Below are 27,193 nucleotides of genomic sequence, written 5' to 3' on the forward strand. Positions count from 1 at the left end.
ACAGATATCATACAGTCATTATAGAATCATACTGTTAGTATCAAATTGACCCACTAATAAGAAATGCAGAACATTAAACCACATATTGGAATATTGGACATAATGCATAACATTAAACCACATATTGGAATATTGGACATACTGTTCTATTCCACTTTCTCTCACAGTGTCTTAGACCAATGACTGTTATCTTTGCATGCTGAATGGCAACAGAAAGTCAAATATCAGATATGATCTGTATTGTAATCAGAAGATGAAGTGTTATGTGTTTTTCCACATATGACATGATTGTTTTTGTTTCATTCTTCTTTAGAGATAAGGGGGAATATTATGTTTTGCAGCATGTCACTGTTCTGCATGGGTGCATCCCCTGCGACAGGATTCTCTCTGGATTGTCAGATTTGCATGGGGTCTAAGTCAGTTTGGTCCCCGTAAACTGGGAAGAGCAAACTAGAAGGAACTCTGTTCCTGACTTTCATTGTGTTATTAGGTCTTTATTAATCTGGGGTATTAAAACTAATGTCAGATCAAAGAACGATTGTCCCCCCCCCCATCTCTAATATCTTCAAGATATCATAACAATTTAATAATTCTCAGTTTTCAGACAATTACGAGATCTAGTCTAGTCAAAGCTGCTCCAGTGCCTTATGCATTAGAGAAAGGCTCAATAAATTTGTGTTAATCAATAATCATTTATGCTTTCAGCTTAAGTCAATTGTCTTCTGTGAAGTGAACTGCTTTGGTTGGACTTTAAACATTGTCACCCTCTAGTGGAGCATATCATGGAACTGACATCAAAACAACTGAGGATGCAAAAAATATTCATAAAAAAAAAAAGATGAAATAGCCCATTCAAGTAAGACATAAGGTCCTGGTTTATGTGCTAGCCCCTTTAATTCATAAGTAATCACTCATCAGTCATTGAACAGACCTTAAAGTACATATCTATATTTTTCAATTAAATTATTTCCAGTTGCAATAGTAAAGCAAAGTGATTAGTGTATAAAGCACAGGAGTTATTAAATATTATTGCTACCTCCGGTTAAATACACATGTACTTACTGCATCGGTCATATGCTCACGGTACAGTGGCACAATCTACAGCTACAAAATTCCTGTCAGCACAGGAATTACAAAGAAAGAAGTCATGATTTTCCTTTTTCTTATCTCCTTACAAGAATGAATAAGGGAAATACTCCTGGTGCAGAGATACTGAGGACGAAATTAACCGCAAGTTGGACGTTTGTTGGTCTTAAAGGCAGAGTACATGATTCTAGCAAAAGGTTGTTGATGTTTGAGTCAAATGGCATCCCTCCCCTCTGATCCCATAACAACATTTGGCCAATAGTATGGCCTTTGTATGCGTTTCTCATTTACAGCGCTAGGGGTTATTCCAAAGTGGTTCAGTGACAACTCTGAGTAAGTGGTAAACCTGCTGAGACTCATGGCTTCATTCTCCTAACAAAAGAAAGCCAGAGGGCTTTGAGGAGGTTTACTGGTTAACTTTATCTCTAAAACACACACTTGGAATAAACCAAAGGACTGTGTAATACTCAAGGTTTCAGAGAACACCTTGAGTGGACAACTAGAGAACCACGGTGACCACTTTGCTTAGTTTCACCTAAAGTGCCCTTGATTGGAATCACAGACTGTACCTTTAAGAGTAATCTCCTTATATACTTCTGTATATTTCAGTCCTGCAGTGATTTGGACTTGTAATCATTAATGTACCTGATCTGTTTCTACAGTAATATACAACGAAAACACCAATGATCTGAAAAAAAAAAAAATTTGAAATCATTAAAAGCATTATGCATGATAAGAAATAAGTATGATAAACGTTGACACTTCTGAAATTTATTTGGAGACATTCCTTGAAATAGCATTCAGCGGCTATAAAGCCTTGAGCTTCTGAGGAATTGCTCGACCATCACTATACCATAACATTACAACAGCTCAAACAAATCATGGGAAACTCCCTTAAGTCCATGGATGACCGAGACACCATTCTAAAATTTATTTTGGAGACATTCCTTAAAACAGCATCCCGCATCTCTCCCATCTTCAAGATTCACATGAATCTCTGTACTATGACATGTTTGAATGCAATGCAAACAGATAATCTGGAACCTAACACGTTCCTCAAGTACATGATAACATGTTAAATTAATTTCATATACAGTCATAAAATAAGTCAATGTATGAAGTTACCGCTTTTAAAAAGTGTCAAAATGTTGTGCGTCAAGGACAATTCATTTTTCCAGGTGTGCATTGAAGTTAAGGAGTATGCCATTTGGCCTCTACACTTCTAATGGCAATTGGGAGAACATGATTTCTGGTGCTAAGGAAAAGAAAGTGGAAAATTTACAGATGGGCTCTTTTTTTGTCCCTTCTTTGTAGAACGGAGTTGCCTGAGGAATGAAGTACTGGGTGGATATTTGATGTGTATGATGAGTGCCTTAAAGGAGAGGTGCTTGGCTCCCTTTCAATCCAAGGGACCAGATTGGTGAGGTGTTTTGACTTCAAGCTTCAACAGCCTTGGCTTTTTGTTCTTGTTTGTACCTGGAAAAAAGAGAAGATAAATACATAATATATTACACTGAGACCCATTTCAAGATGCATTGTTCAATCAATGCAAATGCTAATACATTTCAATGCATACATCGACTTGCTTTTATTTAAAGTATGGTCAGGTTAATCAAAACCACAAAGGTAGGAAATGTCATATGTAGAAACTGAGGCTGATCCTGTTGGTCATCTTATCTTATCAGTGGGCAGGATAATTCAAAAACAGACAAAAAAACTGGCTCTTTGATGCCGTTTTTATCGCTGAAGGCTGATTTATGCTTTTGCGTCGAATCGCAGCGCACCTCCACAAAATTCTAACCTCGTGTCGCGGTGACGCAGACGGCAAGGACTGTGTTTATGCTTTCCTAGCAATGAGAAGGATGTGCAAGACAGATAAAGGTACGGAGCGGCATCATCACATGCTGCATGGATGACCCTTGAGTGGAAGGGGTACGTAGGTATGTACTATGGACTCAAACAAATGACCAGTTTCAGTCAAAACAACAACCAAAGACGCTTGAATAAGAACAATGGGTGCCAGTGTAGTAAGAAATTTTGGCCTTAAAGGTGTTCACCATATATGTGCGTGCTATATTCAACCATTTGAAACTTGGGCGTTGTAATTGATGACCGACTTAACTTCTCTGAGCATATAGCTTCTATTGCAAAATCATGTCGGTTTATGCTTTACAACATTAGGAAGATCAGACCTTATCTGACACAAGATTCCACACAACTTCTTGTTCAGACCATGGTCATCTCTAAGCTGGACTATTGTAATTCACTATTAGCTGGCTTACCCGCTTGTGTAACAAGATCATTACAGCTGATTCAAAATGCTGGAGCACGCCTGGTCTTCAGTCAGCCAAAGAGGACACATGTAACTCCTCTCCTAGTTACTCTCCATTGGCTCCCTATAGTAGCCAGAATTAAATTTAAATCTCTCACTTTGGCCTATAGGACACTAACTAGATCTGCTCCTAGTTATTTTAATTCAATAATCAAGCCTTACATCCCCAACCGCCCACTCGCGGTCTTCTGGTGGCGTATGTTGTGTCGACCAGTCATGAAAACTGGGTCTAATTCCAGACTCTTTTCTTCAGTGGTTCCATGTTGGTGGAATGAACTGCCCAGTGCTCTCCGTTCCTGTGGTAGTTTTGGGTCGTTTAAGAGGGGTCTAAAGACATTCCTATTCAACATATACTTAGTTGTTTAAGCGCTTATGTGTTATTGTTTATATAATGTTGTTTTATTTTAATTGGGCTGTTAATTAATTTGACATTATTGTTTATTATTGATATTCTCCTTAATGTAGTCTTAGCATGTCATTGTTTTTATATTATTGATTGAATTGACATTATTGTTTTTTTATTATTGCCTTCCCCTTTTTTACATTGCTTTTTATTAGGCTATTGCTTGAATTGATATTATTGTGTACTACAACTATTCTCCTTACTATATTTGACCTACATTTTAATCTGTTCCCTGTTCATTTTTAAATATTATTATGTTGTTTTGTATTTATGTGTCGCTTTGGACAAAGGCGTCTGCTAAATCCATAACCATAACCATTTACACTTTTGGTATGGTCTGTGCACATGTTGAAGAAAGAGACGCTGCTGTAAGCAGAAAGTGAAGAAGAGATTTATGAGGTAACATCTGTGGAATGCCATGTTCAAGGTGTTTGTGCAACCATGCTGTGTGTGTGTGTGTGTGCCATGCTTTGTGTGTGTGTGTGTGTGTGTGTGTGTGTGTCTTCGAAGGAGGCTGTGTAGGCCCTGCTCCGGCAGGCTGGCGCCCAAGACCTTATTTACTGTCTTGGGGTCAATCTTGACTGGATGCCATAGATGTCGGTCGTTATGGGATACAACCTTATAGATATGGTTAACTCTTGGGTAACGAAGTTAAATGGTAAAAAAAAAAAGTAAAATGGTTTGCGTACCATTAATGGAGATGTCATGTCTTGTCTGACTTGTCAGGGGGTATAAATTGTGTTTCCTTGTTGGTTGCATCAGACTGCGTCACAACGTAGGTCTCTGGATATTCGTGAATAAAGCTCTCTGAGATTTCTGACTCTACTCCTGGCTGGCTGAGACTTCATCTCTCAAACAATCTCTAGACAAATTTCTGTTCCTACACCAGCCACTTGAACACAACACAATGCGCACTGATAACAGTGCAGGCATGGTGTGAGAGGTTAGGATGCCCACTGACTGAAAAAGCTTGCTAGGAAAACTAACTTTGTCATAAGAGGTGGCATTCAGCCGGACTTCTTGTGGCAAACAGAGAGGCGGATGCAGATGGGCATTCTTAAAAAACACTCCTGAATGAAAGACTTGTTGAGCTGAGAATCACATTCAGTGGCAGATTGACCTCCCCTAACTGGGACACACAGAGGGTTGTTTCTACCTACCTTCAAACTCTTTAATTCCTCCCTTTGTTGCTACATTGACAAACTGTTTTAACAGGACAGTGCTGTTGTGAGAGTTAGTTTCCCTTGTGATCAACAAAATAGCATCTTATCTAATCTTATCTTATATACAACTGTTGGAACACCCTGTATCCCCACGGCGGTAGATGTAAGTGAATATTAACACTTCATGAAGTCAAAGTGTGCTCTACCCTTCAAAGAGCAATGCCATCATACCATATAAAAAATAATCATATCTAATAGCAGGCACGCATGTGTGACTTCCCATAATTAAGGTAGAAGCTTTGTTAAACCTCCTTACCAATCTAAAATTATACAAAATCCAGTCATTCATATAATGCCAGTCAGTGAAAAACCTACTGTGCCCTGAACCCTTCTGAACTCTGAAACACTTCAGCACTTGCACAAACACCCCACTGAGATCCAAAGAAAATGGTGGGATTATTCAAAAAAGGGCACACAGAGAGCCATGTCCAAAGGAAACACAATCAGAAAGCTCAAAGGGCCCTATTATGGGATCTGAAGATGGTGTCGCTATGGGAACAACTGAGAAATGGGCAACAAAGAGGGCAACTCACTTCCATATTCTGTACAGCTGGGAGCTTCCGCAACCGCCAACAAAGAAGTTAACCGCAAACAGGTTCCAGTTTTTGGGTATAATGACCAAGGAGTACCTGGACCAAATAAGCCCTAGGACACAATTGAAATATGATGTAAGGCAGACAGAATAAAAGACACAATAACAGATCAAATGAGGCATAAAATAGTTATGTTGTACAACATCACATTGACCACAATTTATTTAATTTCTCAAAGTACTCTTAATCAATAAAGCTCTTCATCTCCAGTAACAGAGCATAAAAATCTTCCAAAACAACAGATGTGACACCGTGTCTGGGCAGTGTGCCAGGGGAACACACCAAGACTGTCCAGCCTCTATGGCCTTTCCCTTACAAGACAAATTGAATATCAGCATTAAAAATTGCATGGACACAAAAACTCTCCCCAAGGAGGATCTGCAATGGTTCTGTACCTGTGGCTGTCAACACTGCAGATTGGGAGGCGCTTAGTTTATCTGCAGGTCGTCTCATATCAGCAAACCCAGCGGCGACCAGGCCCTGCAGAACACAAACAACACACACGGGAGTTAATCAGAACTAATAGTGCGTTTTTAACACCCTTGTCTTGATCTCAAACCCTTAAATGCACAGAATAGGTTTACACAAACACAGATTAGGTTTTAAAATGCATAAACTGGGCTTAAAGGGAGGAGAGATCCTGTGCCTGAAGTTATAAGAAATGTTCGGAGCCATCACGCGTCACCTAGTCATTAGCCCAACCCTGACAACTTTAAGCCTAGTAAAACCCATTCACTTGATATCTGTAAAGTTGATGATAAGCATCTGATATGGATATAAATGAACATGTTTTGATCCTAGAGAATTTACAGAGTAGATGTTGGTATGTATAGGTCAGGGATGTCAAAGTCAAATACATTAGAGGGCCAAAAAAACAAATTTGCTACAAGCCGAGGGCCGGACTGGTTCAATGTTTATTAAAACATCTTAAAATGACTGCACGTAACCTATTGAACCAAGACGTGTACTGTATTTTTTTAATGATTAAATGATTAATGACTGTGACTGAAGTGCGGGCAAAGTTTGCACAGAAATGTACCATTTTTCCCATCCTCACCGACCTGGTCATAAAACTTGTTTAAATGATCATATGATGCCTCCTTACTGCTTTGTCGTCTACATCAGCCTTTCTCAAACTTCTTTGACCTGAGGCCCAGTCAAGGCATACTTTGGGGTCATAGGGCACACCTACATGAACCCACCCCCCATCAAATTATCATGATATCACACTTATTATTATTTTTATGCTATATTGCTATATATGCACTTCAAAATAGTCAATGTTTAAAGTGCTAAGATTGTTCACAAAAGTTTGTGAAAACATGCACATCAGAGTACTGCTTTACTAATGTAAAATATAATTAGGCCTACAATAGTTTAATTGTTTTTGCATTGTTGCATGATGCTTGCATGAGAAATACTTCTCAAAACAACAGCAGTTATATGGGTGCCGTTGTTTTGGGATGTTTCCCTCATGCAAGCAGCATCATACACTGATAGAATATTTATATGCTATTTAATTACATTTAATTTGAATGCCTGAATGTAAGGATTCAGGAAACACAATACCAGCTTTTGTGAATGGTAAATGGCGGATCAGATCATGCGTAAATCACTGATCTGGAGATCTTTAACTAAGACTAATTAATAGCTTTTGGCTGACTTTGATACTTAATGCCAAACAGTGTTTTATATAGTCTGTGCTCTGTTTTTTATGGAAGTTGCATAAATCCACGTCGTTCTATTAAATGTCGTTTCATAATTAAATAGTCTTCCAATAGGTTGAAGCTTAGCTTTGCTACCAAAGTGCACACGCATGCATTGAATAAACGCTCATACCACGACTTAATTCTATGCCTCTATGTTTGATGACACCAAATTAACAAGTATTTCCTACTAATTGCAGAAATGTTTGTTTTCTTTTTCTGTCCGCGGTTCCTTGACCAATTGAGCAGCAAATTATCTGAGGATGGCCCGGGAATAATTTCACTCTGCAGACCATTGTCCACATTGCCTTTTTACGGTGTGTTTTAGCCGGGTTTTCGCGTGGAAGGCTCTGTAGAAATCTAGCACCCTATTCAACGAAGTTAAACTGAAAGAGCGTGCCGTTCACAGACACCAGAATGAACGAGTTCACAGTAACGTTCATCAGGCAGTAGTAATACAGTACGTTCAGTTCACGTTCGCTCAAAATATGAACTTTCGTTCAACGCGCTCAGGCACAACACTGGGGAGGGGGGTAGCTGAAAGTTGACATTTGACTGAATACTGATGAATAATGAAGTCGAGGCCCACTTGCGGCGCCGCAGTGAGTTCGTGGGCTACCGTTGCATTGTGGGGAATAGAGTATTGGTGCGTGCAAAACAGCAGCCGGCGGCTGTGGCCTGCGGGCCGGTTCTAATACTAATCAAATATCATCCCGGGGGCCGTAGATATTTCATTCGCGGGCCGGATCCGGCCCGCGGGCCTTGACTTTGACATGTCTGGTATAGGTGCTTTTCCTTACCCACTTGAACATTGGGGCCCAGAAGAATACTGTCTTTGGACCTATGGACAAAAGGTAAACACAAACATACCTTCACTAAAATGGTCCGGCAGAGGTCAGTTGATCAATGAACCATCACAATATTTAAATGGCATGCATGCAGTGACTACAGAAGATGTTTACACTATCTGGAAGAGAAACAGCCAACAGATTTGTTGACAGAAGTCACAATTCTTTCTGATGCTGGTAAATCACTGCTCTTAACTGCTTAGCTTTAGTCCTAACAAACTTAATTAGGGGCTACAAGCCTTTGAAGTAAATCTACGAGTGCAAAGTAATTAGATCACTGTGACTGTGCAATAACAATCTAAAGAGCTCAGCTGATCTTTGATTGGCATTTCAAGACTACAGTCTCCAACAGAAATGGACATGAGGCACAAACTCATGCAAACAAACACTTTCTCATAATTGCTCAACCTCTGCATGGTTCATCAATGTTTAACAGAAATGCCCAGGGAACACCATATTGATTTTAAAACATGTAGATAACACATAACCCCTTTAAACACATAAAATAGTCCCAATTGAAGGATTTCACTGACCGTCGTTGACCTCTAAACACAATGCATTGTGCTGAACTACATACAGGTATGTGAAAATTTACATCTGACTACGGTAACTGGTAAATGGACACTCTCATATTACAGGTAGGGAGGCTCATAAGGGTTTTTGACCAACAAAAAAAACAAACAAAATTGTGGAGTCAAATTACTAACTCGAACACTGTTGTAGGCTTGCGTGTTGTTGGTGGATTATTAGTTACAGTCAATAATCAAAGGTGGCAAGTCATTACAAGTGCATGGCCTTAGGCCATTCAGCTGTTATGAAATTAGCCTTTGCAAATTTCCGTGAAAATACGTCCTTCACCTTGGCTGGTAAAGTTGCCATACATGTCACACAAACTGAGCAAACCAGTTATTGCCACTGATAACCTGTGGGAGAAGAGGCCAAGTAAAACAAGCTATATACTGTCTGGTACATAGTGTATACACTTCACTCTTCAGTGCAGAAGGAGATGCATCCTTCACGGTACAAGAAGCGCAGCTGGTCAGAGGGAGAAACTGAGATTAACACAGAGTAGATCTAATTTATGAGAGTCAGGTTTATTTGCTCAGTGACTATTAACATTATACAGTGGTAACGTTAGCCAAGATTAGCATGGTTGTATTTGGGACCTCTTAGGCCAAATTCCGTAAAAAGTGCACCACCATGTTTTAGAGGCAGACTACAACACGGTCTCGCATCTGTATGGATGCAGAACAACTAACGTTAGTCGCATTCATTTTACAGCACACACCCTGGGAGCACACACACACATACACACACACACACACACACACACACGTCTCTCACCCCAGTGTGTGTGTGTGTGTGTGTGTGTGACCCTGGGGGCACGCGCGCACACACACACACACCTCTGCATTAGTTTTACAGCAATGTTAACGCCAGTGCAGCTACTAAAAACAGAGACCAAACAGTAATGGACTGTAAGTAGTAAGGCGATAAACTGTGTCAGAATAGCCGACGGATACATTTGCAAGTACAATTATAGCTCATTAATAAAACCCCCAATGTTGCTAGTTTATAAGTTAATGGAGACGAGACAACTTGCTAAGCAGAATTGGGGCCGCATTGTCTACCAACACAGTAGCTAATCACGAGGCGAGACAGAGGGGTATCAATGACTTGTTAGTAGTCACACTAATAGCATTTGCATTAACGGTAACAGTTACCTGCCGGGTGGTTGTACAGGGGTCTCAGTTTAGCCGGTAACATATGCTCGATCCTATCCAGGATTCGGTGGTAAGAGGCTCTCAGCAGTGCCATGACAGCTAGCTAACGTTGACGTTGGGAGCTAGCTAGCAAATTAAATGACAGGCTAACGATCTAAACCTAGCGTCCGACTCAAAAACAAGGGCAATGGTCTTTCAACCAATGCACAATGTATCCTCTGTCGTATATTTTTGTCTATACTATAAGGTGCGGTCATACAGTGTCCAATGAGAAACTCCTCTGTTTTGTCCTCCTATCGACCTTCCTCTACAACACCACTGTTGTGATGTGCTATGCTATGCTATGCTATATGCAGGACCTCATCACAAGGTTACAGTAGCCGAGGCTCAACCTACCTAGAGCCCCCCTCATTGGCTGACGAAACCAGTCCTCCTTAAACGATTGGTTTAAGGATGGACTAGAGGGCGGGATTTATGAGTCGATGCCCAATTTAAAACAACTAGCTTAAAGGTACTGTCAGAGAGGGTTAAAGCGGAGCTAGTAATCAAGGATCTTTGGTGCTGTATTCAGTGTCTCTTCTGAAAATAATGTGCATCTTAATCACGTTTTTATCTGTGTAGATGTAGCCTAGTGTTGGCCCAATTCAGAGTTTCATTTCATTTAATATAGTAAAGCTGTCATGCAGATGCTAATGTGTGATATCCTACTTTAAAATGTAGCCTATCTCTTAGTACAGTTTTTTTTAAACAATAGGCTACTCTGTAGCTCGTTTGTTTCCGGTGGAGCCAGGGTACTGGAGGGGTGTTTGAACCTGCCGCTATTAGACCCGGTTGGTCCTAGTGACTAGGGAATCAGCACGTTACGATAAAGAAATATTTATGATTTATGCGTGTGTTAAAATTATTATTATTGAAAAAACAAGATATTCCGTGTCGGAGTGAAGATGTCAGGAGTAGAATATAACAGAAGATGCCGTTACAACACAGTTAACGCTCCACCGGAAATAAATTAGCGTAGGCCTACAGGAAGACCCTTTCGTGCACGTACTAGCAGCAGAAGATAGGCCAAAGATGGTTGATTACGAAGAAACTTCATGAGAGGCCATTTCCTGTCCCTGAAAATGTATGCAAATAGGGTAGCAGTACACGCCCCCGCACATTTATGCAGTGATCGGGCTCTCTTTTTAACATTGAGGTCTATGGCAGAATCCAAGAATTTCCCAGAATTTGTCCAAGCCTTATTTTTCTGAGCAATGGATGCACATTTCGGACATGGTATCATGATCTCCAAACCCTCCTCCCTATTTCAGTAGAATGTCGTGATAGTATGACCCTCCAGTCGAGAGAAAATCAACATTAATGAAGGTGTACACCAAGTTTATTTTGTACTCCGTCTTGTCTGGCGTGGAACCGAGGCGTTCAAACGTAAGTCATACGTCAGTGACACGCCCCTGTGCAGGCGGGAACTGAGCCAGAGCCCGTCTCGGACTGAACTCCACTTTGCCCTCGACATGAACTAGGACGACCCATCTTGCTACGCATTCATTATCTTTGGATAGGCTATCACATTATCATCTGCATGACCTCTTGAACTGGAGGCATTTTAAACAGCAATAGCAAACACTGGGTCTGGACCATGCCTGTGTCTAAATTAGTCCTATAAATGGTAACTACACAGTTACATGCCTTAATGCATGAAAACAATGAAAGCCTATCTCTGTGGAAGATAAAACAGGTGTTTTAGGCAGCAAACTCATAACGTCGTTTGAATGAAGAAGAAAAATATGACAGTGCCCCAAGTTCAATGCACGCATTAAAGCAACACCAAAGAGTCTTTTTATACCTTAAAATAATGTTTCCAAAATCGTTTCAGTGGTTCATCAAACAGGGTGAACGGCAATTCTGCATTCGCTTTGCGGCCCTCTATCGGCTATAACCGCACTATGTAAGTTTGCCAGATAGCGGATCTGTAGTTCGATGGAATGAGACATAAGAAACTACAAATTTGACTTGCATTTGATGTCGCAAAACATCGTACTTTTATAAGTCATGCAAAATATTCTACCTTGTCTGTGAACATCGTTATTTGCAAAGCCGGTGCTGGATAAACAAATAGCGTGCGTGCGACAGAGTGAAAGTTCTTTGGTGTTGCTTTAAAGGCAAAGTGCAAATTGAACTCTCTCCCTCTCTCTCCCTCCCTGTCTATCAGCATATGATCCTGACAATCTTCCTTTCACCTCAATACTACCCTCTGCTGATGATATTAATAATCGATTCCAAATGATGGTCTTGACATGACAATGAAGTATGCACCAAACACGCAGCCTCAGATGCTGTAATACCCCAGATAGCAAAATCAAACTGGCCGATAGCGGACCGCTGGTGGTATGCCACCTGTGGCATCTCTTTAAATTTGACTTGCATGACTATTAAGAAAAGTTAATAAAATTATATATGGAGTATAAGTAAACAAATGAAAAATAGTGGCAACATATTGGACAATTTGTTTGCAACCCGCCAACGGATCGCCAGAACCGATGAGCAAAATGCCAGCGATGCCCCCAATGGACCGACAGTGCCTCTTACTATCTGGGACAGCCTAGGTCTGTGGAACAAAATAGCCTACATATTCTGCATTTCCTTACACAAAGAACAACAAATCGTTGAAAAAAGGATAAAAGTTTGTAAAAGAGCTCAAACTGGTTATTGGCATATGGTATGATTTTAGGGAGTTGCAGTGTTACCGTGAAAATACATCGGAACAGTTCATAAAAGTAGTCTACTACTGGTTGATGTTTTACCTGGCTTTTTGTGACACGTGAGATTTGAGATGTTCTGTACAAATGACCTGTTATAATAATTTGACTTGAAAGCCCGATTTTGTGAAATGTTTTTAGTCACCTTAAAGTTTAACATGATGAGGTGATAAAAAAAGAACACATAACCTAAAAAACCATGATCAAATCTATGAAAGCACAAATTAGTTAAATGATATGGCCTACTACTGCAACTTCAACATTCACGTGCGGGCCTACATGTGTCATGACAGATGATAAAGTAATTCATAATTTCTTCTGTGTTTTCTGTCTGTGTTGTTTTTGGTATTAAAGTCCGCTTGATTGGCCAAGAGGCGAAATTTGCGTAACAGTGCGCAATAATGGTGTTCTCCAACCCCCCTGGATATCTGCGTTTGTCGGCCCTCGTAGTTCATTGGACGTGGGGATTTGACACAAGAGGGAGAGGAGTTGCTTGATTGCAGCTAAATAACAAACAACAGACTGGACAGCATTGAGAAGGCTTTGGGGATCCTTGGGATGCAGTTGGTGGGTGTTCAGTGTGCTGAATGGGAAAGGAGAATCAACCCCAACTTCTCACGCTTTCGTATGTTCCTTAACTCGATGATAAACAGGCGTTCCGGATACCACAATAACATAAAGGAGACAGAGATCACAATTTGTTAGCTTTCCATCCTTTCGATGCTGTTTTTAAAAGAGAAGAGGAGGTTCGAGCACAATGTCCTGCCCCGGTAACCTGGTTTGGGATGTTAGGAAGAGATCCATCGGGTATAATGACCCAAATGTTCTAAGGATCAACTATATAGGTAAGAAAGACTTGTATTTAATATGACCAAGTAACTGTAGGTGAATGAATTTCAGCCCGCTTGCAGGATAGCCAACAAGGGAATGTGGCGTGCGTAACATGAACGCGACGTTTCAGCTTTTAAGCTAGCCAGATAGCTGGGAGCATAGCAAGCTAATGCGATTGTGCGCATCATGAAGTTGTGCAGCATGGTTTGACATTGTAATTCAGCAGTGTTGCAAATCAGGCAAAATGACCCTAGCCTTGGTACCTAAACATTCACATTCTACATTTGGCAGTGTACGTTTAACTGTACCCGTCAGCTGGTTTAGCTAATTACCTAACGTTAGCTTGGAACTTGCAGATACGCTATCAGTTAGCTTCCTTATGAGCTAACGTTAGTTGTTTAGTACAGGTTATTGCTTCGCTTCTTTTTGATAGCCTGCCATCTCGGTTGCTAATGTATGTCTTATGTTTAAATGCATAGGTATACGGTTGTATCAGTATTATATTTGCGTCACTCGTTGAGGTTTAAACAGCCTAAGGGTAAACGTCAAATAGGCTCAATTACCAAATGACGCTGTCAATCAAGCCGTTGTTTTGATGGTTTATTGTAGGCTACTGCAACTTAGTCTACTAACTATACTTCTCCTCTGCGTACTTCTGCAATCGCAGACTTAAGAGTGTTGCAATAGGTTTTTTAGCCTATATAAAACAGGATAGTTACTGATTGATGCATAGTTTGGGGTCTTTTGAACTTCCATTTCTCAGAGGATCGAAGGAACACTGCTGTGTAGGACGTGGTCAGTCCCGGGCTGTGCTTATGGATTTGAACCTGCATTGGACTAGTCATCTTTAATTTTCTTATGCCTGTTTAGCCCAATAGTAGGCCTAACTCTTTTGGTACAATTGTATGGTATAACTTTCATTTGCTTTCTGTAAATGTGAATTCCATTATGCTGTGATAGCTTTGTTGTGGCTTTGTGTGTATTTTAATTGCTTTAATTTAAATCATCCTGTGCCGTCAATTTTAATCATCCTGTGCCGTCTTAGGCCTTTTGTGAGGTCCTATATGAGCTTACTGCAAAACTAAAACAGTGAAAGTTGAAAACCTTAAAAAAAACTCAAACCCTTCACCCTTTAACATCCATTAACACGTTTGTCCCACTGCACCACTACTGGTGACATTTTGATGTTTCACTCAAATGTACCACTATAGCCTAGCCATTTAGGAATTTAAATTGTAGACTATATTGTCAGGCAACATACCTGAATATTTATCTATGCCAGGGCTATTCAATTAGTTTGTAATGGGGGCCAGTTCATGAAAAGCATCACAACTGAGGGGCCGGAGAAATGTGGCTTGAAATATGAATCACATTAACAGCTGTATATACAATGAAGTACAACAGCATCACTATGGGTGTTCAAATGTTGTATTTTGCAGGCCTACATGCATACCAACATCATTACCCATCATTGCTGGTGGCTAATATGGAATGAAATCTGTGATAACAGATAACAGTAATGGAATCTGTGCTTTGCACAGTAACTGTTAGGTCCAAGATTTCCAGTGAGTACAAACAGGATTCAAACACCGTTCAGGTGAATTAAATGTGTAATCAGTCGCATATGTAGCTCTTGTGACTTATAGGCCTACTTGTTACATTTGATGTTCCCACCATTTAAATGACATGACCGTGACCTCTAGATTTTGTTTTGCAGTGCAGGCCAGTCATAATAGCCTAATGATAATAACACGGGGGTCTGGGGGTCCGGGGGTGTCTCCTCCGGGATTTTTTTCTTTTCTGGTTGCTAATCACCAGAGCCGGACAGTAACGGAGTACATTTACTTGAGTACAGTACTTGAGTACAATTTTGAGGGATCTGTACTTTACTCGAGTATCATTTTTGGGGCGTACTCATGACTTTACTCAAGTACATTTGAGAGGCAAATATTGTGCTCTTTACTCCACTACATTTCTATCCATAACCGTGAGTACCTGTTACTACTTTAAAAAAAAAAAAATCTCGAAACCCTCAATTTGTTGTTTCCCTCTCAAACGTGATTGATTGTGCAGGGCCACTGATTGGGACAGCCTATCAGCAATCACCTTCAGCTTTCTGCCAAAGTCAACTCCATGGTCAGATTTAGATAAGAGACTAAACCATGGATCTAAAACAATGGATGAAGACGAGCAGGTCCATCCCGAATGTGCCAACCTGTGGCCCCACCTCGCCAGACTATTTCAATTTTTTTGAACAAGTTAATGATAGTTTTCGCTTCAAGTGTTTCAATTACAAAATAGTATTTTGTATTTGAAATACGTATTTTAAATACATGTATTAGAAATACTGCCCATCCCTGGCAACACGGTAAAAAGATGAAAATGACTTGATTTTACTTCCATTTCATTTTACATTCTCCAAGGTATAAACATTAACATTTTTCATAACTACATGTAGGACGTTTCTGTACATAAATGTAAGCACTGTGGCAGTAGTAATGCAATGTTTAGAAAATGTATGCTACTCTTGTACTCTTGATACTCAAGTTTTAAAAACAAGTACTTCAGTACTTTTACTTAAGTAGACATCTGACTGTTGTACTTTAACTTGTACTTGAGTAAAATTTAGCAAAGGGTATCTGTACTTTTACTCAAGTAATGAAGATGTGTACTCTGTCCACCACTGCTAATCACACTATTTTAACATGTTTTGAGAGGGACAGGCCCATCTTTTTTCTGACGCACCTCACGTTACCCCATGCATTAAACCTATGTCACTGCTTGAATAAATGAAAAACATAGCCTACTGAACATGGGCATCGTAATAGTTCACGATGACAATGAAAACGTTTAGCCTACTTGGTTTCTGACAGAAATTACGTTTTGTGCGAACATATTGTAGAAACACAACCACGGCCTTTATTTGGTGAACGGAGGTGCAAATCATCTTCTTTACTTACTTTGGTTATTATATAGTCTACGATTCACTTTAACCACAAAACGTTTTGCTGTCGTCGCATTTACAAATATGGAATTGACCTTCGTTATCAGTGATACTTTTTGCTTCGAATCGCAATTGAGTGCGCATTTAATGTAACATGCCACATGATGAGGCCTTTAGACAGGCTCATTTCTGACTTCACTAGACTATTGCATTTTTTATGTTGTAAGACGTGAAGAAATGAAGGACATCGGCAATAGCCAGGCTACTATATAGAAATACTTTGAAATTCCCTTTGAGTCGGATCTGCTCCACCTTTCCACCAAGTTTTGCAGAAATTGTGCCCGTGGTTTTTGCGATATTGTTGACAGAAACTATTTGTGTGGTAGTGTGGTACAACCTGTTAAATATTAGTAGTTCATAAACTCAAACGTGGCAATTTAGGTTGAAACTGAACTATGGCACTTACGTTCAGCTTATGTACAAATGTAATGAATTGTAATGTAGCCTAACTTGTTCAATGGGCTGCAGGACTAAAGCGAGCGAGAGATGCAAGAATGGAGAACAGCTCATGCGCTTGCTAGAGATTACATTTTTTTTAAAGGGCCAGTACAAATGACCTCGGGCCGCCAATTGAAGAGCCCTGATCGATGCCATTGGTAATTTGCTTCCATTGCAGCTATTCTAGCAGCTGCTGTGATGGTCATTGAGTAAGGCATGTTGTTTTTTTGTGTGTGCAATATCCAAGGAGAGTTTCCACATTATGTTTGCAATGGTACAGAAAGATCTTTGTTGTGATCTGAAATAGAACTCTACAGTATTGGTTGGAGAGGCATGCTGCATCCTGTAGTCTACATCCTCTTGCCTTCATCATTTCAATATTTTTTTTTTAAGAACCACACAATCGTGCAGGGCTTTTTATGTGTTGACAAGCCTCACCATTCCACTCCCTGTGAATTAGTTTTGGTTTCACTCTCTATCCTCTAACAGAAGATCTCATTAAAAATAACAGCAGCTTGGAACTACCATGTCTCACAAGTTTTCTATTTGTGTTGAATGTTGTGTCACACACACACCCCTCCCCAACACATGCACATCCAGATTCACAGTTGTATTGGTTTTGAGCTTGTTTAGCCACACTGATACTAGCGTTCTGTGTGAGTGTCCTTGAGTTTAGAGTATAATAAGCAAAGTCATTAAGGATTCTATCAGTAATGAGCTAGGCTAGATGCCACATGGATGTGGAATTATAAATTCCAAAACGACCAAAATGACCTCATACTCACAAAGCCAATTTCATCGACTTCATTAACACATACAACGTCTCTCTTCTTTCATGGCATTTTTGCTTTCCTTGAAGTGTTCTGTCTAATAGAAGTATTACATTTGTAACTGCTGTGTGAATGTGGCTGCTAATTTGACAGGGCTGTCAGTCATCGTTTCTCACTGTTTGCACTGTAGAATGTTTTCACAGTGTTTCCAACAGAATTTAATTCTATTTGTGGTGGTATGTTTTGCAGAATTAACTTGAATACAACAGTTTTTAACAAATTAGTGCAGTGTGGTTATGATTCTAACCAGATTTAAGCACAATTTAGTACAACCAGGAAAATCCTTGTGTGGTGGTCAATGTTGATATTGTGGTGGGCCGCCACAAATAAGTCAATGTATGGGAAACACTGACTCTTCATGATCTCTGTGTAGGGAACTTACTCTCTGGACACTTTGGAGTTTGTGTGTTTGCCCAGCATGCATTCAGCACTAAACTGAATTAATTAGGAGCTGGTAGGGGTGTAAAAATACACAAAAATTAAGTTAGGTTCTATGTGTACCTCGGTTTTGAAGTCAAATTTCGGTTACAGTAAGCTAGTAGGTACTGCTAACCTAAAACTCACTGACAATATTGCTGATGCGCAATATGAACAGGATTAGCTTTTTTGAAAAGGTGTCAAATGTTTTTTTTAATGTTAATTGACTAAACTGACATATGGTCCGCCACTTAATATGTGCTATGAACTCGGAATTTAAAACCTGGTCCACAAGCAAAAATGCCTGCTGTTGATTACTGTTAAAGACTGCATTTGGTATCTGGTACAGGTTCAGTGTGGTTCAATGGTATTGAACCTATGTCCTGTGTACCTTTTACACCTTTAGGACCTGGTGATGTAGTTTCAAAACCATAAAAAAATGGAATGGTAGAAGAACCCCCGTGAATGATTTTTGTGTAGTATGTGTTGAAAGGTATTGCAAAGTATTCTGAGGAAACTTGGTTGTCTCTTTAACGGGAAAGTTACCCAGGCTTTCTTGTTATTAAAATCAGATGATTGGGAATCGTTAATCATTGCAAGCATGAACATTTTGAGCCTGACTCTTACTACTTTGTGTTGAGTCATGCCTTTTTGGGGGTGTGCTCCAGCTCATTCTGTGACATTAGCTCAAGTGGATGTGTTGTTGATGCAACTCGTTGAGCAACATTGCTCACGTAAATGGATTTAGCAATCCACAATATCCTTCTGTTGGTGTGTTGAGGTGCCATGGTGCCAGGTCTCCTGGTAAATGTCGCATTAAGAAACTTAAGTGGAGTGAACATGGGTGTCAAGAAACTCTTGGCTTTATTTCTGAATGACAAAGTGTATAGTGTTGCTGACAAATCAGTCTCACAGTCAGCATCAATAGAAATTATGGGCATGGCCTGATTATCAAAATGTCAATTTAACCCAATTTAGTATTGTAATCTTGTGGAAGTGGAATGAGAGGATGAAGCTGAGGGTGAAAGGAAAGGAGAAGTTTGGTTCTGAATCATGAATGGGTCATTCCGTGTCAAATCAGATGCGATTGTTGCTGCACCATCTCCGATTTTGTTCAAGCCTTGCCTATATAACTAGTGGGTGCCAGAACCAAGGTCTGTAAAATATTTCTGTTCTTTTTCAGCCCTTAAAATTACTTCACTTTGACAGTCTGAGAAGCAATGTTTGAGCATTAATATCTGGAAAAGTATTACTCATAGCCAGTCCAAACCTTGTAGGATGGAAAACATACATGTTTTCAGAATGACTGAACCATTAAAAGTTTGTATGGCATGCTCATTGAATTTCTACAAGGTTCTAGATTTGGAGAAACGTTCCAGAAGAGTGACCTTTAAGGGTATTATAAAAGGGCAATTTGTGTATGTATTTGGTATCAATCATAATTTGTATAATTGTATTAATGTTATTTATTTGAGTATATTGGAGTTTTCCACACAAGGGCCATGAATATATTAAGGATAAAGCAAGTCATTTTCAAAAGACTAAAATGAGGTAGCTAGTAGGAACTCTATGTGGAAGTAGCTCAGTATATGGAACTGTAATATACAAATACAATGCAATACAAGTATCAATGCAGTACCATAGATAATTAGAGTTCCTCAGGAACAAGAATGAAGCAGAGGTATCACAGGTAATGAAATAAATGTATTTGTCTATAAAGGAAACCTGGTATAGTATAGCACTCACTGAGACTTTGTACACTAAATGATTAAACATTCCACTAGCTATCCCACATGCCATGCTGTCCTAAATGACCAAATAATGTAACCACGCCTAGTTTTATCTATAATTTCTCAATGTTCATATGTTGTAGATACCTCATGTGCACAACAAAATACTGATTGATGCCATGTGGGTGGGAAAATTAGTTTGTAATACCCTCAATATCACTCTTTTTTTTGCACTTTATTGCAAATCTAGGATCTTAGATTCCATTCTTCTTCCATTCTACAAGGTTTGTAGCTTGACATAGTCAGAATTTGAGTGTGATACTGCTCTATTGGGATGGGATTATGATGCATGTTTCAACCGATACAGGGGTTCTTCTTATCCATAAATTCTTCTTCTCCACAAATGCCTTAACATTGTTTTCTGGTTATTGTGCTGTCCAGAACGAACTTCCCGACCTCAAATGTTGTGGGCGGGGCTAAGTTCGACTGGCATCCAGGCTACAAGGTTTGAAAAGGCTATAGGAATAATACTACTCTCCAAGCTCCCAAAATAAGGCATTTTTAGAGAGTGAAAATATGAAATCATTGGAAAATGAACAAACATCTTTTACAGGTCTTCCTTTAGGGGCCTAGACATTATGAGCGAAATCTGAGATTGTGCAGCAACCATTTTCCTGGATTCTGTTTGATTTGACACGGATTGACCTGAAGGCCTTTCTTGTACAGGCTGTAGCACTGCGGTTCTATCAAGCTTTTTGGCTGTTGTGTGGAAGTGTTTTCTACCAACTTGATATAAACATAACTTTTGAAGTGGTGCTCTAGGATCAGGACGCACAGGACGTTGCTCATCTTACGCGGTCCTCCTTTGTACTCTTTGTGTGGTAATGATCGTGGAGTCTTCAGTAGGGGTGAAGAGGCCCTAATAGTATCTGTAATGGACACTGACTTGTTTTGTGATGCTTCTGAAGTATTCTGTATCGGTGGGTGATTCTGTGTCCCCAACAACTACTCACAGCAAAGTCCTCCGTGGAACATGACACCTTGTCCCCAATACCGCCGTCCAGATAGAGGTGTCCGAGCCTCTTGGCTGACATCAAAGCACACTTATATAACAAGCTTCGGGATTCCATCATGCATCCCTTGAACTCCGCATGTGTCTAGTTTCCTCACTGGCTAGTGACTTGCAATGGGGCCATATTGACTATATCACTGTGTGGGGAAAAACATGGACTCTCCTTACGGGCCGTGTTGGTTTCAAGATAAAGTGGCTGTGTGAAGCCCGAGGAGACAGGCAAGGGCTGTTTTTAGCCAGGCTGCTGGGCGAGGTATCAGAGCTGTCACTGCTAATGGATTGGGAATACACACACATAAGTGGCTGTAGTCCGTCTGGAGGGAAACAACCTGTAGGCAGCCAGTAGGTCAGATCCATAACTAAATTTAGCCCTCCTGCCTCTGATACCAGTGGGTGGAGGAAGGGCAGTGTTGTAGGCAACAGGAGAGGTCAGGAGCTTATCAGAGGCATTCAGATTTTGACTAGTTAAAGTGTGTGTGTGTGTGTGTGTGTGTGTGTGTGTGTGTTTTGTCATTCCAGGTTCAAATATAACCGGGCTTCCTATGCCTATTCAGTAACTCTGTGGTAGTGGTGACACCTGTCTCTCTCAAACCCGACTTGTGTGAAGCCTTTCTAATGACCTTCGTTTTCGTATAGTGTCCACAACATGCTTTTGAAGAAGGCCTCATGCTGATGGCTAAGACAGTGAGGAAACTTGACCATCACAGAGTCCACCCTCATGTGATCTGATGAGGGCACACCAGGTTAGATAGCCTCACACTGAATGACATTTAAGAGAGTGGAGAGAGTGAATGCTTTGGGCCCATTTGGTCTCATTGTAACCTTAGCCACATCACACAAGACTCTGTCAGACAGATATTCAGGGATGGATATTACATCAGGTGAAGCAGGCTCAGTAAACAGAACTTGTACTTCACCATCCCACACTGTCAACAAAGGTGGAACACACACTCTGTTTGCAAGCCATGGCAGTTTTATGATCATGTCCGACAGAGAGGCAGCTGACTGTTGTCATTTCTTTTTTTTCCCTCCGGTCCTCACGCCCTGGTCATCGTCCTCTCCCTGTGATTAGTCACAGAGTTTAATTTTAACTGCCAGACTGCTGGCGCCCCTGACGTTTTTTTGTTTGTGTGTTTATTTTAGCTGTTTATTTTAGCGCTCCGCCCGTGTCTGTTTATGTCGGTCGGTGAGTCCACTGAGTGAAGATGATGTAGGTTTGGGTAACGTTAATCTGATGGAAGTTTGACAAAATCATGTACTTTACGTGGTTCTTGTATGATGCTGCATTTGTTTTGTTTTGCTGGACTAGGTTAGGGACACTCACTGTTGATTGACTTTAATTCCAGTGGAATTTGTTTAAAAGGTGTGTAGGTGTTTGGGGGCTGAATCTGTATCTATTTTGGACAATGGCTGAGGGACAGGTGGTGGTGAGCTCAACAGAGAGGTTGGTTTATGGCAGTCTCTGACACGCACACGCATACACATCAAGTGGACAGTCACTACTAGCGGGGTCGGTCACGTCATTCAGAGGATGTGGGGGAAATGGTGAAACGGTGTGAAAGTGTGCCATTCAACTAGGCCAGACTCCATTCAGCCTCAATCAGAGAGGCAGGAATTGCTACATTTGGTCCAAAACCAAACATTTTTAAGTGAAGTTACAGCTGTGCGGTGCTTTCAGCAATCAAGCTTTACTTTCTGCATGAGTTGCAGCAATAGATAAATAAATGACTTTATTGATGTCCAGAGGGAGAGTGCAGAACAACGAAAGCAAGGAGGCATAGGTTGGATTATTAATGAAGCCTATTGTCCACACTCCACAACCGGCAAGGTTGTTCCAGAAATGTGACATTCAGTTTCTGGGCCTCGTGAGTGCAGAGCAGTGCATTCAGGACTGAAGGCCGGACAGGATCAATCTATAAGGAACAGAAGCAACCCAACGGCAGTAAATTAGATGTTTCATGCCCAGAACACGTCTTGGTTATTGTCACACTGTGCACTAAAATGTTAAAGGTATTTTATGAAAGGATGCTGGTTAGAGCATCCCTCTGGCAAATGAAGGGTAGGCCCAGAACAGGGAGGCCTATATATTCTGTGCATTCATTCCATTTCCACTAGCGTTAAACAAAACACAGTCTTTTGTGTTGTCTTTGTCCTTAAAGAAAATAAAGATATTGCATTGTGAAAGTTGTTTACAAAATCCCTGTCACTGTATTTAACGCACAGATGCACAAACGTTTAAAAAAAAGTTTAACACAGAAGCTCGTTACATGTTAACAACTTTTCATTTCTTACTTTCCACACACAGGTAGAAGGGAATTTGTGCAGCGCCTGAAGCTAGAAGCCATACTGAATGTACACGATGGCTGTGTGAGTATGACAAACATGCATAATCACCGTATTTATTCCTGCTGTTGCTTTGAGTACCATTAAGCTCTGTAGTTAACCAAAATGGGGAAAAAATCTGCCACTCTCTACTTTTTTGCATGTAGCACTTTTGCACTGCTGCCTGTATTCTTTGTCCAAAAGAAAGGCACTGCTGGATAACCCTTTCTTAAGAACAAAGCTTGTCGAAATGAATATTGGCTAGTTCCTTCTAGTTAGTGATAATAAGCTATTAATAACTCATTCTATGCTGCACCGATTGATGAGGCTTTTCTGATTGGCAATGGACATGTAGTAGAACATACTTAATGGTAGTAAGTATACTTACTGGTTTGAAAGGGTACTTCTCCTTTAAAGTTGAAGACTGAATTTGAATCATTGTAGTTTTGTTTCAGTGGATAGCTATGTCAGTGTTGCACATGGAGCCCTGAGTGTGAGTGTGTGTGTGTGAGTGTGTGAGTGTGAGTTCTATCTGTGAGAGTGTGCTGTGTGAGTGTGCTCCTGCTCCTTGAGTGTCTGTTGTGAGTGCTGAGTGTGAGTGTTGTGTTGACGGACAGCAGATTTCATCTGGAGATTGCTGTGTCTTGCTCCTGCTCCTTATCTGTTGGCGTGCTGTGGGTTGTGGGACGGACAGAAGACACACTGTCTCCTCCTGACTGTGGAATGTTGGTAATCACATTGTCAAACAACTGTTCCTAATCAATTGTAAAGGAGGGAAAAAGAAAAGGGGGGTGGGGGGGGGGGGGGTGTATGACCTCTATATAGACTACATCTACTAAATACAGAGCTTTATAGGCTACCTACAGACTGCCTGGTACCCCTCTTCCCTTTTCATTCATGTGAACCACACTAGACTGTCCTCCCCACACTTACTCACTTTGAAGGTCAAAGTGGGTCTGAAATGCCCATGATTCAGGTCAGATAAGTACCGGCAGTGGAATTTTAAGATGTGGGCATCTATCTTGTTCCGCGCCTGATTTTAGAAGTGTGTGTGAGCCCGGCAGGGTTTGTGTGTTGCTGATTGGACCAGCTGTGCTGCTGCTCAGTGGAGTGGATAAGTGCCTGGTGACGTTTAACCCGAGGCAGTCACTCCAATTTTTATTATCCGCTGGGCCTTTCTGGAGCAGCTTTCATATCAGCCCTCATAAGTCATCTGCATATTATTGGTTTCCACACTGTGTGTGTGTGTGTGTGTGTGTGTGTTGGCTGTAGCTTTGAAGCATTTGGATTAAGGTCAACCTTCTTTTCTTTCAAGACTTTTTATTCAGTTTTTGACTTTGACACAAAGTGGTATACAAATCAGTCCTAATGTAGCCTATTGGACCATAACGCAGACAGGTCCCTGGTCCCCAGACTGTATATGTATATGGGGTTCAGGGATAAAGTCCCTCTCCTTTTGACAGGGGCATTTAAATCCCCTTAGGTGTCTTCTTATGGAAGCTATCCGACAGTGGTGTCATTCTTTTTTTTTATTGGGGTTGAGCCAGTAATCATTGGCATGCCAGCCCTCAACTTTTCTGATAGCATGGACTAATGCCCTGTGTGCTCACAGCAAATAAGATCGGCCCTCATAGGAAAGAAAATATTAATAACTTTCCGTTCTCTGTAGCTGGGCACAAGCAGGTAGCTCACGTGGTGATGAGATATAGACTGCCGCAGCCAATGTCACCCTCTGTGCCTGTCCCAGCATGTAGCCAACTAGTGGCATATAGTGGGGTAGTGGGGTTCATAGTAGGTCCCTGACTGACATCCATGGAATTTAAACCAGTAACCTTGTTGTTGTGTCACTGTGTCTAATCATTCAAAGATTCTAAGCCATTCATGCTTTTCCATGTCTGTGACTGAGACTGAATCCTTCAGGTAGAAACCAGCTGATTATATCTACAAGTCTCATCTTTTTTAGCCCCCCCACCCCACCCCACCAATACATCACACCTTACTGAGACGGTCTGGACTCATTCCTACTTTATCAGATCCACCCCAAGGGGAAAGAAGGTGTGTGTGTGTGTGTGTGTGTGTGTGTGTGTGTGTGTGTGTGTGTGTGTGTGTGTGTGTGTGTGTGTGTGTGTGTGTGTGTGTGCAGATGGAAAGCAGAGAAACAAATGGAAGGTAGAAATATTACAGTAAGATTAAACATGAAGACAGTCATCAGTTGGATCATGAAGATGTGAACACCTGAATTGTGTGGTTGGCATCTATTTAAAGATAAATTCTGCCTGCTAAGGCCATCACAAAGTTCAGACTTGGACTGTGAGTACCAGTGTACTACAAACACTCTGAATAGTAATCTAGTCTATGCCTCTTGTGACCATGACTTCACCAGTGTACTACAAACACTCTGAATAGTAATCTAGTCTATGCCTCTTGTGACCATGACTTCACCAGTGTGTGGATCTGTGTGGCGTCACTTCTTCCTGTTACATCATGGTTACCCAAGGTGCGCACATACTGATTAAAAAAAAGCCAATCTATGCAGTAGATATGGTCACTTTGGATGAATGCTCCTACCGACTAAATGATAAGGTGAATACAGTACTATTTTGCCCATAGCCTGACACATGGGCGCTAACCTATTTTGTGCACTCCATGGCGCTAACAGAAGGCAGCACATTCAGTGGTCCTGCAGGCCTGGGTCAGCCAGAGCACACTCGCCACACAGCCACCTGTGCCAACCTGGCATTCCACTGGCCCCCAGCGGAGTAGGGTGTGGGCAAAGCTTTGGCCAGGGAACATTGATGAGAACATGTTTGAACCACATTGGAGATCTATAGACTTTTGCCTGTGCTCATAGCTGTGGTGAAGGGGTGGGGGTGGGGTTAAACTGAGAAAGGTGTCTGTATGTGTGTGTGTGTGTCCGTCCGTCCGTCCGTCCTTGTGTATTTCTGTTTGTTTGGAAAAGAGAAGTACTAATGTCTGCGCACAGGAAATGAGGAGTTCTTTTTTCTACCGCATGGAAAGATGGAAGATGGCTCGGGTGTCCTTTATCAGCGGCGGGGAGATAACCTTACAACTTTTCCACCTGCAGGCCCCGCGTTCTGAGCGGCCTCCGACCGGCTGCTGACATCACTGACACACTCTTATTTTAGCACATCATGCTCACGCGCCCCTCCCCCACCCCTCTACCCCCGGCCTACAGTTAATACCCATCCCAGAGATGCCCCGGCCTACAGTTAATACCCATCCCAGAGATGCCCCGGCCTACAGTTAATACCCATCCCAGAGATGCCCCGGCCTACAGTTAATACCCATCCCAGAGATGATTTTGAGGTTGGCTTGGGGTGACGGTGATGGAAAAGTAGACTCGGAGGTCCAGGGGACACCAGGAGATCCTAATAGCGCTGAGCAGTGTTTTCAAAGCTGCTCATCCCCTTGGTGGCATAAAGCAGAGAACAACTGGCTGTGCAGAGAGGGGATTAAGCCGCTCTCAGGGATGATGCAGAGCAGAGACCAAGCAGGCAGAGACGAGGTCAAAAGCAAATGAAATTGCGTGGTTAATATGGCGATGATGGGATGGAGAGGCAGGGAGCTGCATCTTCATGACCGCAGAGGAAGGGGAGGATGAGAGGCCGTGTGGTGGCGTGGTGGCCTGCTCGGTGAAGTTAATGAAATATTGATGGGTCTCTTAAAGGCAGAGATTATGTTAAGGGACACGGTTTCCCACAAAGCAATCTGTTTCTCAGGCTCATTCACAATTCTCAGTCATTTACAGCTCCCCAGCACAACTGCACAACTATACGGTAGTGTACTGTCTGTTTCAAAACAATGTGACCGCAAAATCCATTACCAGGAAGCAAGGAAGCTTTTGCCTCTAAAAGCAA

At 41.2% G+C, this 27,193-nt stretch overlaps 2 protein-coding genes across 2 annotated transcripts in view; one reads left to right on the forward strand and one right to left on the reverse strand.

The window, feature by feature from the left end:
- Nucleotides 1–1,837: 1,837 nt before the first annotated feature.
- Nucleotides 1,838–10,277, reverse strand: mpc2b (mitochondrial pyruvate carrier 2b). The gene is made up of 5 exons (XM_048239867.1): nucleotides 9,916–10,277; nucleotides 8,144–8,184; nucleotides 6,033–6,117; nucleotides 5,578–5,689; nucleotides 1,838–2,562 (listed from the first exon to the last, which is right to left on the reverse strand). The coding sequence occupies exons 1-5, from the start codon at nucleotides 10,007–10,009 to the stop codon at nucleotides 2,523–2,525; spliced, it is 372 nt and encodes a 123-aa protein (XP_048095824.1). The 5' UTR covers nucleotides 10,010–10,277; the 3' UTR covers nucleotides 1,838–2,522.
- Nucleotides 10,278–13,173: 2,896 nt separating this feature from the next.
- The window catches only part of dcaf6 (ddb1 and cul4 associated factor 6), a 53,897-nt gene continuing 39,877 nt past the window's right edge, over nucleotides 13,174–27,193 (forward strand). The window contains 2 exon segments of the mRNA XM_048238374.1: nucleotides 13,174–13,516; nucleotides 23,299–23,360. Coding sequence (XP_048094331.1) covers nucleotides 13,429–13,516; nucleotides 23,299–23,360 — 150 coding nt within the window. The 5' untranslated portion in view covers nucleotides 13,174–13,428.

This window comes from Alosa alosa, chromosome 3 (genome assembly GCF_017589495.1).
Source record: "Alosa alosa isolate M-15738 ecotype Scorff River chromosome 3, AALO_Geno_1.1, whole genome shotgun sequence".
NCBI classification, from domain to species: domain Eukaryota; kingdom Metazoa; phylum Chordata; class Actinopteri; order Clupeiformes; family Clupeidae; genus Alosa; species Alosa alosa.